The sequence below is a fragment of the Sander vitreus genome, chromosome 7 (genome assembly GCF_031162955.1).
Source record: "Sander vitreus isolate 19-12246 chromosome 7, sanVit1, whole genome shotgun sequence".
NCBI classification, from domain to species: Eukaryota; Metazoa; Chordata; class Actinopteri; order Perciformes; family Percidae; genus Sander; species Sander vitreus.
In genome coordinates, this window is record NC_135861.1 from 19,158,991 (window position 1) to 19,177,179 (window position 18,189).

Below are 18,189 nucleotides of genomic sequence, written 5' to 3' on the forward strand. Positions count from 1 at the left end.
ACCTCAACCAACTAAAACATTCAATAAATGCTTACATGTTAATGCATAAATATTTGGCTAATGATCCAACAATATAATAATAAAAAGTGGCAATTCGGCATAATGGGTACTTTTACTTTTAATACTTTATGTACATTTTGTTGCTAATGACAATGCATAGTATCATTTTGAAATTTGAATGCAGAACTTTTATTTTCACAGTCTGTTATTGCTACTTTTACTGAAGAGAAGTAAACAGTCTTCCACCACTGGAAATAGCAGGTCCAGGACATTCAAGTGCACTTTTTTCCACTACCAGTGTGTTGGCTGTTAGGCCGGCTACACACTGGCTGCGTCGCGTGAGCGTGTCAGCTGCGTGGCGTGTCCGTTTATATTTTGGCTCCCATGTTAACAGGTTAGAGCTTACACACTGCCTGCGTGACACGCATGTCTCAGGCGCAGCTTGAGCCGCGCCAAAAACGCACGCATGCTGGAAATAGAACCAACGCCTATTTTTCACACGACACGCAAGCGTGTTGGAAGCGTTTCCAGGCAAATTAGAATAGGAAAAGATGTTTATATTTCATTTTGACACTAATACATATTAATAAATGACATGTTGATGTTTGAAAGTCTCTAGGTTTTGATATAAATGTAATTTAAAAAAAAAAATCAATTTTCTAATATTGCACCTGTCAATAGAGAACGAAATATTCTGTAGCCTATTTTACCGTCAAAACTGCCGACGTTGTCTTTGCTGTAATCAAATCAGTCTATATTTATGTTTAACATGGTATTTCATTTTATCTATGGGAAACATACATGTGTACAGACAAGGCTAGCAGCAGCAGCGCTGCGTCAGACACATTTCTGGTCTGTAAAGACATAAATAAAAATAAATCCAGCAGCTGACACGCAACAGAAACGCCACGCTCACGCCACGCAGGCAGTGTGTAGCCGGCCTTAGCTCTTTTCTTCGACATCAGAAAAACTTTGTTTCCCCCTATGGAACCATGGACAATCCTACCATAGAAACTAATGAGTAACCAAAAGAAGTGTTGAATGGCAACTCCATCTAAAATGTCAGCAAGATTAAACAAAATGCCACATTTCCTTATAATATTCTCAAGGATTAACACGTTTAAAAAAATGTGTGTGACAACTGTGAGAATAAACCTCACCTCTCACTTCAATGTCAATAGTCAGGTTGTCTTGTCGGCCTTAACTGACAAAACACGCTCATGCAGAAAAGCTCTCACACCCGACATGTCAATAATAAATGATGCCTTTAATTATAACTCTACCTACACAAACACACAACCATACTTGAAACAGTTAAAACATAATAGTATTATTAGCTTAGATAAGTAAATATACAGTCATGTGAAAAAATGAGGACACCCATGCTAAAGTTGACTAAAAAGAGGAATAAAAAAAAATCATCTTTTGGAAATTGATCTTAATGCCTTAATTAAAAAAATTAGGAAAAATCCAATCTTTAAGGACACCAATTTTCTTTGTGAATGAATAATGTATCTTAAATAAATACATGTTTTTCCTTAAAATACAGGGGGCATAAGTAAGTACACCTCTATGTTAAATTCCCATAGAGGCAGGCAGATTTTTATTTTTTAAAGGCCAGTTATTTCATGGATCCAGGATACTATGCATCCTGATAAAGTTCCCTTGGCCTTTGGAATTAAAATAGCCCCACATCATCACATACCCTTCACCACACCTAGAGATTGGCATGGGGAACTTTCCATAAAATCATCTCTCAATGCAAATCAAACCAGCTATTAGGCTAACTGAAATAAAACCATGCCAATCTCTAGGTATTAAGGCATTAAGATCAATTTCCTAAAGATGATTTTTTTATTCCTCTTTTTAGTCAACTTTAGCATGGGTGTCCTAATTTGTTCACATGACTGTATGGGATAGTTGTACTGTATACCTAACACATTTTGAAAACATTTTTTATCTAGCTACATGTGGAAGGTGTATTAAAATAAATATTTGGGTAAGTGTGCAGTGTTCACTTCAACTTATCTACATGAGGCATACTATTATTATTTTCTTTGGGCCCATTACTCTACTGTATACTTTAAATTAGAAGTAAAGAATAATGTCCATTTACATTACAGTGCATTGACAGACATGTATTGATGTAGAGTGCTTTATCCTTGAGCTTAAAAAGTCAAGGACAAAAGCTCACCGCTCAGCCCTCCACCCATCACTGTCTCCCTTTCTCTTTGTGCAAGTGCAACTACATACATCAAGGATTTCTCTCTTGCTCCGCAGCCACTTTCACACTGCCATTTACTCCCTCCAAGGTCTTATTCACTGTCACTTTTTCTTGCCAACTTGTTTGAAACCTCTTTATTGTCACATTTGCTTGGCTACATTTGACCTTCCAATTAAAATATATTGTTTACATAATTTTGTTTTACCATAAATACCACAGTCACCCTCCAGTAGTGAGAGAATAAAAATCAAAGTGCATTTAACATCCCTGAGGAACACACACACATAGAGAAACACACTTACAAGGCCGGAAGGTGGATGGGGGGGACTGCAGTAATTACCTCTAAACCTTTTATCTGCATCTAAGGAATCTTATTATCCAATTACTGGGACCAGAGCTCCTACTGTCACCTACCGGTTTGTATGCGCTGGTCCCCAATGCCTCACCCCCCTTCCTTTCCTATATATAGCTTTGAAAATTCCCAGCATTCTTTAGCAACATCTTTCCTTTGCCTCAAGCATACACTAATGTAACAGAAAGCCCTAACACACACAAGAAGCTTACAAGACCAACTACATAAAAAGGAGCCCACTCCATTGTTCTTATTAAATCCAATCTGGGAGTGAGAGACGAGGGTTAGCAAAGCTAATGGCTGAGAGTGTAAGGAGCGAGAGAGAGGGCTACAGCGACTAATGCAGTGTTAATGCATTACATTAAATCCATGGCACAGACAAGGTCTCTCATGGTGTGCAATACACAGAGGGAAATAAGGGTTGTCTGAAAAGCTTTCCATCTTTTATCTTTACCCCAATGTGCTTTTATCTGGAGGTTAAATTTAGTATTTTGATGTATGTAGGGAGAAAGCGACAGAAGGGAGAAAAGAACATGAGGAGACATCTGTGACAGTATCAGAAATAGCAGCCTGCGACGGGTTTTGAGGAGAGTATGCCGCTTTCAGCAGAGTCTTTTGTCTCAGTGAAACAGATGGGAGGGCCGACTAATCCTCAACAGTGTAACTACAGATCTTCACAGAGGGAAAGAGATGAGGTAGCGGTGAAAAGCAAAAACGAAAAGTGCAGTGCTCATCTTTCCTCACTGTAAGTACAGTGTGGTGGGAGTGGGTGTTGGCCCCAGTTAGCAACAGATGAATCACAAACCTGTAAAAGCCCTCTCTCCCTCTGGCAACTCTAACATTCGCATAAAACCCTGCAGTCAAGCCCACTTGCCCAGATGAAAAGTGAATTTAATTGAATCTTCCTATAGATGGATAGAGCAAGTTAGAGAAAGACAGAGAAAGGGGGAGAGAGAGAGAGAACGAGAGAGAGAGGGCAAGCTCTTTAGTGCAGCAGGAAAGAGAAATTGCATCATCATGTCGCTCTATTAAAGAGTGTGACGTGCTCAGACTGCTGAGTGGCACAAAATGAGTCAGCGAAACCAACCAGCGTGAAACACACACACACACACACACACACACACACACACACAGCGTACCTCTTAACATTTCAAACTACACCTTATCACGATTTATTTCTATTCTAGGTTCAGAGTCAACCTCCGTCCATTTTTGGGTTTTCTGAGCTCAAAGACAGCTGTGGATTTCACAGAATGAAGTCACTTTGCCACACCAAATGTAGTCTGTGGGCTTAAGACCATATTCTTACATAGGCTATTACTGGTATTTCTCCATATTCATTTCACTTTCCTCATCTCTTAAACACCATTAATCTATGCCAATACATTCTAGTGATTTTGATATCCATGGAGTGTTGTCCTTGTCGTGTGGATAGTTCAGATACATTTTGTGTTCTAACATTTGTCATGTTGAAAGAAGTTTTGGGAAAAGGTTTGGGGAAATTATTTGTGTAAGATGAGGGGATCGGACACTGTCTACTGTATCCGTCGGTAAATATGAAAGACACGGTTTGGTTTGCTTAGCTTAGCACAAAGACTCAAAGCAGGGGGAACATGAGGAATAGTTGCATTTCTCAAAATGTCAAACTCTTCCTTTAAAGCTGCTTACACACCAACCAGATGGCCAACCATCGGCAGAAAAGGCAGTTGGACTGATCAGTCTCCTGAGTTGGTAAAAAAAAATGCTTCAGAACACATGGAAGAGACGAGACGTAATACGTCTCCATAACAGCAGGCGGCGCTAATCTGTATTGTCGCCCATAAATGAAAACAGGCAGCTGATTGGACGAATGCGTCACGTGGGTCTTGTTTCTCTGGAAATTCTGCTTCCTGGCGGCTTGTTCAGAATACGATCTCATATTGTACTAAAATAGTTCACCGAAACGTGTTTCTGAAAACATTTTAAGCAAGAAATAGACCATGCAGTTGCTGAATCTGTCTTCATTTCAGATCAACAAAGGTCAGTTTAAAAAGATTTCATTCCGCTCCCCGTTTCCGGGTTAGCACTCTACCAATCAGATTGGTCATTTGAGTCCGACTTCCGGCAGTGCCCGCCTCACCGATTATACAAGTCAAATCGGCCAAAATGAAGGCCGACGGCCCCTCGGACGGACGACGGCACGGAACACACCGAACAGACTCGAGTCACTGACCTCTGTCCAACGGCCGATTATCGGCTCTGTGTGTCCGGGCCTTAACACCCCACATTAACTCCAAAGATTAACATTTGTTGCATCCTATTACTGCACGGCTGAGTATCTTGCATCAAACACTTTTTAGGTACTAACTAAAATGTGTCCGTACACAGTAGAGTATTGAAAACCATCAAGTCCTGAAAGTTGCCATCAATTGTCTGGTTTGATTCGTAACCAAATTTACTATTTATTTGATTTAATGTATACAATTTTATTCTAGGCAGTTAAGTTCTTCTTACAGCTTGTGTTAAGACAACATTTTACATTTGAGATAGCTGAAAAACATGTTTATAATCGTAAAAGTACGGTGTCAAAAATGTATTGTTTTGGTATTGGTACCGAACCAATATGTTGAAAATGTTCAAACTATACCCAGCCCTACGCTGCTGTCCCTATTCATTTACAGGGATCATCTAAATTTCATCCACCCATTCTTATCGTATTCCCAGCTGGCAGGATCACAATGAACTGTAAGCTCCTGATTCAAGACTAGTTCTCTTGTCAGCCACTGTTCAATGGATGCGAAGAGTCTTGTTGTGGTTTGTTTGCAGTTCACTCAGCCGAGGACTCAGGGGATACACAGCACAAAGCTAATATGACTCCTGAAGGAGACGAGGAACTAACGCTCTCCTACCACGTCGCTGCCTCCCTCCTTTCTCCCTCTCTATCGCTTAGTCTCCTATAATCAATCTCTCGCCATTTTCTAAGCTCCATTTCATTGTCAACCCATCTCCAAGATCCACGTGTTCAGCATCTCCCATTTCTCTCCATCCTTGACTTTCCCTTTTCCACTCCATCCCACTGCTCCTGATATAAGCCGTCCTGCCACAGTGGGGAATGAGATTACTGGGATCCATATAGCAACAAACCACACGTTGTGTGTGTGTGTGTGTGTGTGTGTGTGTGTGTGTGTGTGTGTGTGTGTGTGTGTATTGTGACAGTTTGAATTAGAGTTTTAGCCCTCCAGATTCATAGTAAATGTTGGGAGTTGTGTCAGTAAATACGGTTTTACACTGAAACCCCCACACCCCCACATGCACATCAGTGTGTGCGTGATTTTCCAACCACAGGTGGCAGTATTGCTCAAGCATGACGTTGCTTTGGTGAAACACTCATACAATTATACAAATGCACAGCTGAATATTAAGTTATTCTTCTACTGACTGGAATAAAATGTGCTACAGGCAAGTGTGTGTGTGTGTGTGTGTGTGCGTGTGTGTGTGTGTGTGTGTGTGTGCGTGCGTGCGTGTGTGCGTGCATGCGTGTGTACCCAGAGATCCAGTCCTGTGCAGGCTCAGGTAGGCTCTGTCTCTTTCCAGCCCCCCACCCGGATCTCTGCGCAGGGCGGTGCGGCCCAGGTGACCGGCATACTGACGCAGGAAGGAGGGAGCACTGTGTGAAGCGGGAGGGTGCACGGCACACACCACCATGGGCTCTGAGACACACGATGCAGGCAGACAACCAGGGAGAGGGACACAATGAGGGACGACAAGAAGACAGTGCGAGAAAAAGGCGAGAAAGTGAGGACACAGCTCAGAAGGACAAAATAGAGACAGGCAGATGACAGAAATTGTAGGAAGGAACAGGAGAAAAAAGAGAGAGAGGGAAAAAAGACGACAAGGTCACACAGAGACCAGACACTAAAAGGTAGCAGAACATTTAGGAACAGTACAATATGTCAGATAAAATGGTGGGAATTCATACAGATGCTGTACTCATGTTAGAAGAGGAAACCATTGTGGCACACAGTAACAGAAATAGCCCTGGGAAGTGTATGAGGAATGAGGCATGCATAGTGGAAAATATTTTTGAGTCATCAGCGGATAAAGACTGATTTTAAAAGAGCAGTGAGCAAAGAAAAAGAGACATGCACACGTAAATTAGCAGACGTATTGTAGAAGCCAGGCCACAAAGGTAAGGGAAAAACCGAAAACACTGATGGAAGGACGAGAGTAGCTATTTAGCTGACTGTTGTAGGTCATTTAAGTTATGAATGAACAACTAACTTTTTCAAAGTAAAATACCTTAAACTAACCCCTCACCAATGTGTAGGACACAGGTACAGTCACCTTCTTTTCACCTTTATTAGTATCATTGAATGCCTTGTGCAGAATATGGGTGGAAGCCCACATGCCACATCTCCTGTCTTTCAAATAATCCCCAATTTCCACTACATTGCCATGTAAATTGCCCTGAGATCCCTAAGCGTTAGGGTTTCATGTTCCTCTTAAATCCTTCCATGATTCCCTCACAGTCTCTCCTGCACAGGTCCTCCAAGAACACAGTAAAAGAACAGATCTGAGGTCAGCAACTAATTAGCACTTTGAAAAATGTGAGTATTATTTTACCACTCTTTTGCAAAGCCTGACTAAAGATACGTAGAGACGTGGGGGTCAGCAGGGTGATGCAGCAAGGAGAAAGGGCAAGAGAGGATTTGATAAGAACAAGATGTAGTGCAGTGGTTAAAGTTTAATGTCCCTCTCCTCATCCTCTGCATCACTTCCTCCATCCAACTCTATCTTCCTTGCTTTGTGTGCTCTCTGGAAATGAACCGACATAGCTCGAGCTATGACTAAAGAGAGGCATGTAAAAATAGGAGGAGGAGGAGAGAGATGGCAGGGAGTGAAATTAATAAGGTAGATGTATGGATGTTGCAGCCCAGGAGCTGGAATAACAACAACTAGTAACACAGAACAAACATCATTACTCCTTGTATCCAAACTGCAAAGCAGCCAACATCTCCTGCATAAAAAACAGTGCAGCTATATTTGAACACTGAGCCTTTTCTTGTTCTCTCACTTTTTGTCTGTCTTTTCTCTTTCTTTTTCTCTGAGACAAAGCCTCTGCTGAAAATGAGGCAACCTGCCTCGCTCGGTCTTCTGACCTGGTTTCAGTATGGAGCCAGAATAGGAGGCGAACACACACAACGACCAATCATACACGTACACGGCGTTTGTGTCAGGTGAGGTCTCTGATTTTTCTAAAGAGGGGAACTGCAATCCTGGAGGATGCCCAGCAGATGGCTCCCAGAATTTCTAAGAATGACATTGCTTTTTTTTCCTTTCATCTTGGAGCTAATCTCTTTTGCTCATGTGGATACACAAATGAATGTAAATTCATAACAAAGCTTTGTGAATTCACAATACATTTCCAGTATACTACTCCTTCCAGTCTTGATGATTAACTAGTAAAGTGAAGCACACAGTGAAGTGATAGTTATGAAGCTGATGATGAGGTGAAGATGATAAAGGTTTATGAGATACTTCCATTAACAAATACATTATTTCAGGGAGTCCATTGTAAATGGAAGTCATACAAGAGTAAAGGACAGTGTAAAATCTGCTACCATCATTTTGCTTCCTGCACGTCCTGCGATGATCAGTTATGACCTATATTTTGATTATCTCCACCTACACCATCATTTGAAGTCAACTACATTGATTAATGCTTCATGTATTCAAAAAGCTCCAAATGAAGTCGTAAGGTGTTGAACTGTTGGAACACATGAGAAACTACTCTTTAATAAAGTGGCTGCTCCTGTGTTGTAAGACGCTAGCCATAACAAATGTTGGAGTCAAACTAATCACTTTGTGGGACTCCCAGGAGGATCATGGAGGGGACACAATTACTCTTCATTATAATGACAACACTCGCTGCCATGCTAAAAGCTTTCTTCTGTTTCTTCTGTTATGAGCTGAGATGCAGTATTGACATGCAGTATACAGATATAATAATATAAATATAAAGTTATTCCAGAGAAAGTTTCTAAAGTTTTTGTGTCAGCTGTAAAGTTTGAAATAGGTCCCCTCATGCATATTGGATGCCTGTGTGATGGCGCCGGATAAGGTGCTTGTGTATACCTGTGTGCGAGTGCACTTGTTCCCGTGTCTCACCATTTTCCCTGGCTGCGGATGGCTCATCCAAGGCCATCTGTTCTGCCAGCTCTGACAGGGAGTCGTCGACAGGCCGCGCGCTGCGTAGAGACATGGACAGCCTCCGCTTGATTATCTTCATCCTGTCCATCTTCTCAAACGCACCACCGTGGCCCACAGGCCTAAGAGGGGAGGGACAACCACCAACATCTTAATTAGCATTATCATCATCATCCCCACCTGCATCCACATCATCATAATCATTCATCAGTCATCGTTCTCATTATAACCATCAACAGCTAGATCCACTCTGCCCCGCTAATCTTCATTGTACAGTGAAACTACTGCATTGCAGCCGCGGCGCATTTTCTACAGTTCTTTGGGCTCCCGATGATTGTGTTTGCTCACGCAGCGTGTGTTCTCATTGTTATGTATCCCAAGTGCAAATACTGCAGAATAAAAGACTGAGAGAGCAGACACAGAGAGACCGAGAGAAAGGGAGAAAAAGAGAGCAACAAACAACATTTTTACAAAAAAGCATGTAAAAGGCTGACAGCAGAGGTTTCAGACAAGAGCAGCTCTCCATGATGAGCTGTGATTGACATACATTTCACTGGCTCCTTCATCAAGTATCCATGAAGTTGTGGTATTCGAACAGTAGACATCTACTGTATTCCAATGCAAAAATGGCAGACGAAAGTATCGCATAACACAAGAATTAAGTTCTTGGGACGACTTCAAGCTCACCCACTAGAGTGTGCACCCCATGTAGGCTTGAGTCCTTGGCATCGGCCCGGGTTCGAATCCGACCCGTGGCCCTTTGCTGCATGTCGTCCCCCCTCTCTCCCTTTTTCTTGTCCTATCAGTTAAAGGCCGTAAAAGCCCAAAACATAATTAAATAAATAAGAATAAAATTCTTCATACTCTATATACACACTCTATGGCTGATTCTACGGTAGTCTAACTTAAGCTAGTGTCAATGTGACAGCAACCAAACAACTCTAATGGAAAGCTGGTTTCATATATTGTATACTGTGTATGATTACAGGAGAAGCATCCCATCCTTAAAATAAATGGAGATAAAGCCCATATTGTTTCTCCAGCAAAATGCTCTTGATATTCACGGTGACCCACCTACGTTCATTGTGTATTTGCGTGTGTATAACTCTTAACGTTACTGAGCTTTCAAAGTTATATATTGTTTATAGTGCCCCTTAGCAGATATTGTAAATCTGGTTTATGTGTGTATGTCCAGTATGTGTCTTTGCATGAGTGTATTTGTGTGTGCTGAAGTCATTTTGTGTGTGTCGTGTTCCTCTATGCTCTGCTTTACTGGCCTGGAGGTAGTATTTCGGTCTCCCTTCCACTTCCTGCTACTTCAATCTAACCCATAAGGGCTCCAGAGCTGACATGCGAAAGTGCACACACACGGCACCCACTGCCTTTCTCTTTGTGTCCAACCTTGGATGCTTCAACAAAAGCCATTCATCCTTTCAGACTTTCAGTCTTTCAGGCCTATTAGAGACAGCCAGTGCTCTGAGGGAATTCAAACCCAGCGATCCTCACTCAGGACGACTAGATTTTTTTCAGTAGAAGATGCGCTGAGGCGAGTAGCCATTGCTAACAACATTGCCTCTGCCAATTTACATGAGCCCAGTTGGATTCACCTCAGCTGGAGGCGTTTCTCCAAGACGAAAAAAAAAAAGTTTAAAAGGGTAACAAAAGAACAAAAGGGGAGCAACTCACATTCATTTCATATCATCCGTCACCCATGGATTATAGAATGAATCTCCTTCCCCCATCATTTGCATGTTTTCCCAGACTTCACTAGATAAGAAGCCTGCTTAGACAAGGAGATTGGGTTCTCTTCATGCAACCTTGCAACCTTCATCCATCCACACATATTCAAGAACAAATGACTCACATTACGGGGGAACAGCCGATAATATAATGCACTGCTTATTATCCAGATAAATACATACTAGTGTTATCATTAACACACACCTACGTTCGCATCCGGGCATGCCCACATGCACACACACAATGACTAATTTCACACTCGCACAAACAGTAATGCAGTGGGAATCTCATTACCCAGCAGCTCAGAGGGAAACACTTTAGGGTACCACTGTATATTATATATGTTGTTGAGTTTTCCAATTTTATTTATAATGTGATGAAATAAGGTGCAGTCTGCCTTGTAAACAATTGTGCAAAATAAGCAAACATTCATTTAATGGGAATATTTAACTAATAACTTTAGTAAACTTTACCCATCTGCTTTTTAAAGAATATCTACCCGCCAACCTTTAGTATAATTGTACATCTAATATATCTTCTCTTTAATCTGTTGTTTGAATTCATGCAGTAACATAAACATGTCTGCCTAACTTTTAATTACTTCCATCTTTTTATTACTTTTTGATGCTGTATTAATATGTTAATATTACGCATTCATGCATGCTCTTGGGGGAAATCACTGGAATCGATGGGTCCTTGTAAATTATAGAGTGTGGTCTAGACCTACTCTATCTGTAAAGTGTCCTGAGATAATTCGTGTTATGATTTGACACTATAAATAAAATTTAATTGATTTGAATTGAATTAAGATCTTTGCTGCAATGTTGCCATATTAGCGTTGTGTATATAAACAAAGGACTAGGCTGCAGTCAGTAAGATACTTTTTACACTTTATATTATATGAAGAAAGTATAAGACATTTTCAAGTGTAAAATATCTGAGTGTATCTGTGTTGGTCAACTTGTAAAAAAAACATTTTTAAGAATGTGCGTTGGATGTTGAGTCTTGTCTGGTGCAGATGGACGTGGCAGTGTGAAGAGCTTGGCAGAGGCACAACAGTGGGCGGGACGAAACATGTGGCTCCAGGCTGCAGCATGTGCAGGCCACACTCACCAGACACCCAGCAAACCATGAACAACTCTGATACATAACTCCCACTAAATGGAGGGACCCACTCCAGATGACGGAGGCAGTTCTCAATCAGACACTACAAGCACTTCTGCTGTTTTAGTTTAGTTTGAAAGCAATACAGGGCACTATTGATGAATTTGCGAGCAGTATAGTATGGGCTGTGGAATAAAACAAAAAGAGTGGATGTTAATAGGGTAAATGATACACAGGAGTAAAGAAATAAAACCTTCTCCAACTTTGTACTAAGTTATTTGTGTGTGCCTGTGTATAGCCTGTGAGAATGTGGACATTTGTTTCTGTGTGTGTGTGTGTGTGTGTGTGGTTGCATGGATGTGATAGCATGGAGGTGAGGTGAACAGACACATCCCTGAGGAGGACAGAGGGGGAACAAGTCTGATTTATTCAAGACACACACCACTTTGGTTGCTAGGTTACAGGCCCAGGCTGGAACCGCAGATTCTGTCTGAGGTGAAGAGAAGAAGGGAGACAGAGAGAGGCGAAAATCTTCACCACACACACACACACACACACACACACACACACACACACACACACACACACACACACACACACACACACACACACACACACACACACACACACACACACACACACACACACACACACACACACACACACACACACACACACACACACACACGTCAGCTAAAAACTTCCAGCCCTCCAGTGCTTGGGATGCCAAACAGTGCTGCAGCATGTCATCTTTGCCAGCCTTGCTCTGGGATTCCTCTGCCAAATAGCCTGACGCCTCTTTAGGAGGCAAATTAATGAATGGACCTAAGGACCTGAGTCTGCAGTATACACAGACACTCTGCAAATTTGACACACACAGACAGAAATTACTTTTATCAAAACAGAAGGAGCATTTTCAACAGCTTGGCCAAGAGTGAGGCCAAGATCTGATTTAGTTTCAGCCAGATATAGTCCTACCTGAGATATACTGTATGTCTCTTTCTTTCCTTTTCATCACAAACAAACAAGCATTCTTCTGCAAATTCAGTGGCACATGGATCACATCATGCATGAATGCACTCACATGCAATGTGGCAGAGTGGAATAGGCACTCAGTGGCACATCGAACAATGCTTGGCGCTGAGGCCTGAGGATGCATGAGGAATGCACAAATCTGCCCACATACTGAATCCTACACACATCCACACAAACACACAAACACACACGTAATCCAACAGATAACCCAAAAGGTTGACCATTCTCCTTATAAGCCAGTGGTCCCTCCTTAGCATCTCTTCTGGCCTTACCTAAATCTCCCGCGTTAGATGAGGAGACGGAATTATGGAAAGAAGAAGAATAAATAAGCAGAAGCACAAGACTGCAAAAAGACAAGGCAAAAAATCTGAAATGCCATTTTCGGCCACAAAAGGAGGAAGGAGAATAGAAAAGCTACGTTCACACCAAGTCTTAAGGTTTAATTCAGATTTTTTTGCTCAGATCCGATTTTTTGTTTGGCTGTTCACATTACCTTTTAAAATGTGGCCTAGATCAGATTCCAGTGTGAACCGTTTGCGGTTTCGAACTGACCCGCATGTGCAGAAGAACAATAACAATGACATCAGACACAGCACGCTGTTGCACTAACGTTAGGGAGGTTATGGAGGAAGTAAGCATTTTCGCTTTTATTTCAAAATGTTTGTGTAATGGCAGCCACAACATTAATGAGCATACACTAATTAGGTCTAACACCTCACTCTCCCTCCATTGACTTGCTCCATCACTGTTCTCCATTTTGTAGGCCTAGTCAAGTTTTTAATTTTACGGTCTGTGTCTAGGGCTAACTCTCGCCGGAGCATAATTGTGACAAATGTCGATGTAGATTGACGTATAAGTCGCATCAAATCCGCCTTGGTTGTTCACACTGCGGCCGCATTGGAAAAAAAAATAAATAAATAAATAAATAAATCAGACCTGGGTCTGATTCAGGACCAAATATGGAAGTGGTCTAAATCGGATTTGAAAAAATCTGATCTGGGCAAGATTTGAGTGTTCACACTACTTCTGAAGAAGTCTGACCTGGTCACTTGACACCAAAAAAGAAATCAGAATTGGGCCACTTTTGCCTGCAGTCTGAACATAGCCAAAGTCTGCCTCATATGATTTCAGGGGGGATTAGGTTTAAAGGGGTCACACAAACATTGCTTTAACGTCACGTCACTTGGATGATGTGGCTGAAGTCAATATCACAATATTAAAACATAACGTATATAGCAAATGTATCAGGGCTCCAGACTGCGACCAAATGGTCCCATTGGCGACCAAAATTTGAGAGTGTGCGACTGAATTTTACATCCAGTCGCACATGTGCGACCAGTAAATTTGCCCCCTGTTTTACACGTTAAACGTCGAAATTTCGGTAGGCTACCTGAGAGCGCGTAAGCTCAAGCTTATCTGTCCTCTCTGAAAATTGACAGAGAGCGGAGCTCTGACACAAACACTGCTCTGCAGTCACAGTGAGTCACGGAAATGCCGATAAAGTGGTTTCAAGTGTGGTTACAGTTTTTCAAAACTTCACGCAGACAGCGTTTGCTGCGATATGACATTAATGGAGAGCCGAAAGCGGTCGCGGTGCTATTGACGTTACACTTCCTAAGCATGCACAACAGTGGTTTCTTGCCGTGGTGACTGACTGACAGGCTGAGGTTGTAAGGCAAGGCAACTTTATTTCTACAGCACCTTTCAGCAACAAGGCCATTCAAAGTGCTTTATATGAAACATTAAAGAGCAATTAAAAACGGCCATGAAAATAAAACAGGCTAAAAAAGAATATACAAATACAAGAATAAAAGTTACATTGAGTAAGAAATGAATAATTATTCAATTTAAGGTTGTAGGGATGGGTTTGGGAGGAGGAGGATTTTTTTTAATTAATAAAATAATGTTCTAAGTACACAGGATAAATAGGTTTGACAATAATTTTTACAACTGAAATAATTGTTTTGTAATTATAGAGGGAAAGTACCAAAAAAAAGGTAGCATCCTAAGATTTCTGGTTGCACCCCTAAAATATTCAGTTGGGGGCCACTGTGCTCCAAGTGAAAAAAGTTAGTCTGGAGCCCTGTGTATGCAAAAATGACATATTAAATCATCAAACTGCTGTTCAATGCAATGACCTGTGTTCCTTTGTAACTTTTACTTCAGACAAAACTTTAACACATGTAAATGTATTCATGTACAATTTGCTTTAAATTATTCATTTTGGTAACATCATTTTTAACATCTCAAGATATGATCATTCATATGATGATTCCACTAAAAGTTGGTACATGATAACATTAAATAATTGGCCAGCCGAAAATGATTAATTACTTAGTGCCATTATTATTGTTACTGGTCAGGACACTCAGACAGAATTTAATCTCAGCGAGTCCCTTTCTTAATTAAAAACGTCATTATTAGACCACAGAATAGTGTACAACTGTGTGACATTCAAACCAGAACACACAGATACAGGTGCATCCTGTGCAACTGCACATAGTTTCAGGACATTACACTGTGCAAAAATATAAGACCAGGCAGGAAGCCCCAAAAGCATACAAATAGTTTACAAAAGTCATTAAATTCTGTATGGTGTTTTTAAAGACTGCTAACGAGCCCCTTACGAAAACTGTGGTCCAATTGTCTAGTAATAAATATGCCATAAAATATATACCACAGAGTTTAAATGATTAGTGCTGGTTTTCAATCGTTTTTTTTTTTTTTTGCAAAGGCATGGCTTTTTTTCCGGACATCCCACACTGAGATGGACAGGCAATACCTGCTCAACCTATTTTGGTGTTAGTACACGTACACTGCCATCGGCGAACACCCACGAGATTATCGACAACACTGCATGGCCGTAGGATTGGACTGTCACATTTGCGGACAAGCGAGGGTCCTGACATATATCCCATGCAACATGACTGTAGGCAGAGCGCACATAAGTAGGCAGCAAGCAGCCTACTACGATATCACGGACCACAATCCAAAAACGCAGTTCGTGTCGGGCCTGCCTGGCAGAGATTCCTCTACCTTCCAGGCCTTTTGCGTTTCGGTCAGTTCCTCTTTCCCCGTGTTTTCCTGACGGAAGCATCCGGGAGGAGGAGAGTCATGCAGGGCAAAGAAAAGTTACAAAGCCACCCGGCCCGGCCCAGAAACTCCATTGAAATAGGACTGGAACCATCCCTGAGAGAATCTCGACGTTATGGTTGCGAATGTACATGGGTTAGGACCCTGGAACTATTGTAGGCTATAGGCTATGTTAAATATATTGCTCTAGGGACTTAAATTCCAGTTGCTCTGGTGCAATTATCGCTATTTTAACACGTCTATGGTGTCACTTTAATTTTCCTATTGCGATTCAGGGTTTTACAGTGATATTTGAAGAGTAGCCTAGCCTAGAGTAGTACCGACATCAGACGCACACTTATGCAGTATAATAGTAGAAAACACCGAATATCTTTGTTTAAAAAAAGGAGAAGACAAAAAAACTCCACCTGAAATGTAAAGTGGTAGGACTACCGTGGTTATGCTCGCTTGTTATCCCAACATTGTCGTTAGGCTACAGGATCAAGTGAAGACAGACTGAACATAAACAAAAATACCGCTGCCACTGACCTGCTAGTGTTTCTGCTGCAGGAGACTATTGTTCCACTTGTTTACGGTAATCCAGGCAGCACGCTGGAATGAATCCACTGCGACAAGTTCTTCCAACTACTTTGCTGTAAAACACAGCAGATTGCCTATTACCCGTCAGGTAAACCTTATCCCTGTATTATACGGTGTGTCGCAGTGTCCCGTCGCCTGAGTACGTGCATTGTTGACCTGTAATAATGCATTATTTGTCTTAACTTTCGCTTATAAACAGTACCGTTCCGTCTGGTGATGAGCAACCAAATCGTTACTGCTGTGTGGATCCCAGTGGAAGCAGTGGCGTGCTCCCGGAAAACACCGCAAGGGGTGTGTGTGTGTGTGTGTGTGTGTGTGTGTGTGTGTGTGTGTGTGTGTGTGTGTGTGTGTGTGTGTGTGTGTGTGTGTGTGTGTGTGTGTGTGTGTGTGTGTGTGTGTGTGTGTGTGTGTGTGTGTGTAACCTCCACCCCCAACCCTTTCTCTCTTTTATAAAAATAAAATAGGGAGAGGGGTCAGACAGATTAATTTGGGGGTAGTGTCACCGGGGAAATTAGCCTTCATTATCCAAGCCCCTTTCCCATCTGTAAATATGCACCTCAGAGAAATTCCTTGTGAATAATGCATGTGCTGAAAATTATGGAAATTCAAAGTATGATCCTCCACTGCTTATAAGGATAATTGCCCATGTTTTGCTTGCCCCTTTGAAATAAATTTTCCTAAGGTCCCAAAGCTGGAAATGTGATCGGAAACACATCAGAATCGAGAATACGAGTTGGGTCAACTGGATTACATTTAAATACAGCCCAGATACAAAAGTAACAAGCATATTCTCCCTTTGATATACAATTGCTGCCACCTGGATGACTACTGCCAATATTTTCACATAACGTGCTTTAAATATTTTTTTAATAAAATACAAATTAATTAAACTTAATGATCACCCTTTTTTCTCCTGGGAAACACCTGGATCCACAACAATTACGTCAGAAATCACAGATGACACAGCAAACGCTGTTCAGAAGTCTGCCTGCTGTTCTTTATTGCCACCGTGTGGTTCATTTAAACAACAGCAGCATGTTTCCATTCATAGACTCAATTCATTCACTAGAGCAAAGTTTATAGTCCCTGTATACGTAGCCATAAAAATACAACTCAATAAAGGCAAAACCTGTACAATAATGCAATACCCCATGAAATCATGGATGTATTAAGATAAGTGACAATCAATAAAAGCCCATTTAAAAATTGTAGGAACAAATATGTTCAATTTTGTTGAGAATGTTTAAGTGTTTGAGTTAATATTCTATTACACAAAAATGATACCTGGTGGGTTTTGGAAGCTGATTCTGGTATTTATATACTATGCCTATTCAATTAGTATTCAAATAAATTAAAATATAACCAATGGATTAAATGGGCACTCTGCTGCTTTTACATGTGAAGTATGCAGCCTATAAACCAATTATGATATTTTCTGTGGCTTTAGAAAAGCTATCCAGTGTCTGCAAGAGCTACTCATGATGTCATTAGGGTTATCTCAGTTTGGGCTCAAGGCTTAACATCTTTAACTTTAGGCTTGTGTTACAAACTAGGGGTGCAGGGTTGGAAATAAAGAGTAGCCTACATTTAGGAACAAGGGCAGTCTAATGTTTTAAATCTGACACTAGTTCCCCCAACTTTATAGTAGGCTATAATAAGTGAATATAACCCTGAATATCAATTACATGAATTAGTGCAATGATGAATGAATAAAAACCTAGGCTAATTAATCACAAAAATGGTTTGGTGACTATAGCTAGTCAAAAGTACTTGGGGTTTGGGACTGCACTGGTGGGATTTGGTTTATGACCTCAGTAGCCTATTTGTAAAATCATGGTAACTGTTCACCTCCTGTGCGGTGCAGTGGTGGAAAGTA

General features: G+C 41.2%; 1 protein-coding gene across 10 annotated transcripts in view; it reads right to left on the reverse strand.

Moving 5' to 3' along the window:
* The window catches only part of LOC144520983 (cyclin-dependent kinase 17-like), a 40,808-nt gene that overhangs the window by 21,751 nt on the left and 868 nt on the right, over positions 1 to 18,189 (reverse strand). Inside the window, exons 1-4 of one of the 10 annotated variants that reach the window (XM_078255126.1) lie at positions 16,516 to 16,612; positions 16,263 to 16,366; positions 8,691 to 8,884; positions 6,101 to 6,265 (exon numbers count right to left, since the gene is read on the reverse strand). In XM_078255126.1, the coding sequence (XP_078111252.1) occupies positions 6,101 to 6,265; positions 8,691 to 8,853 (328 nt within the window). In that variant the 5' untranslated portion in view covers positions 8,854 to 8,884; positions 16,263 to 16,366; positions 16,516 to 16,612. Of the gene's footprint in view, positions 1 to 6,100; positions 6,266 to 8,690; positions 8,885 to 16,262; positions 16,613 to 18,189 lie in introns of those variants that run through there. The other 9 variants (XM_078255131.1, XM_078255132.1, XM_078255129.1 and 6 more) reach the window with 9 other exon arrangements.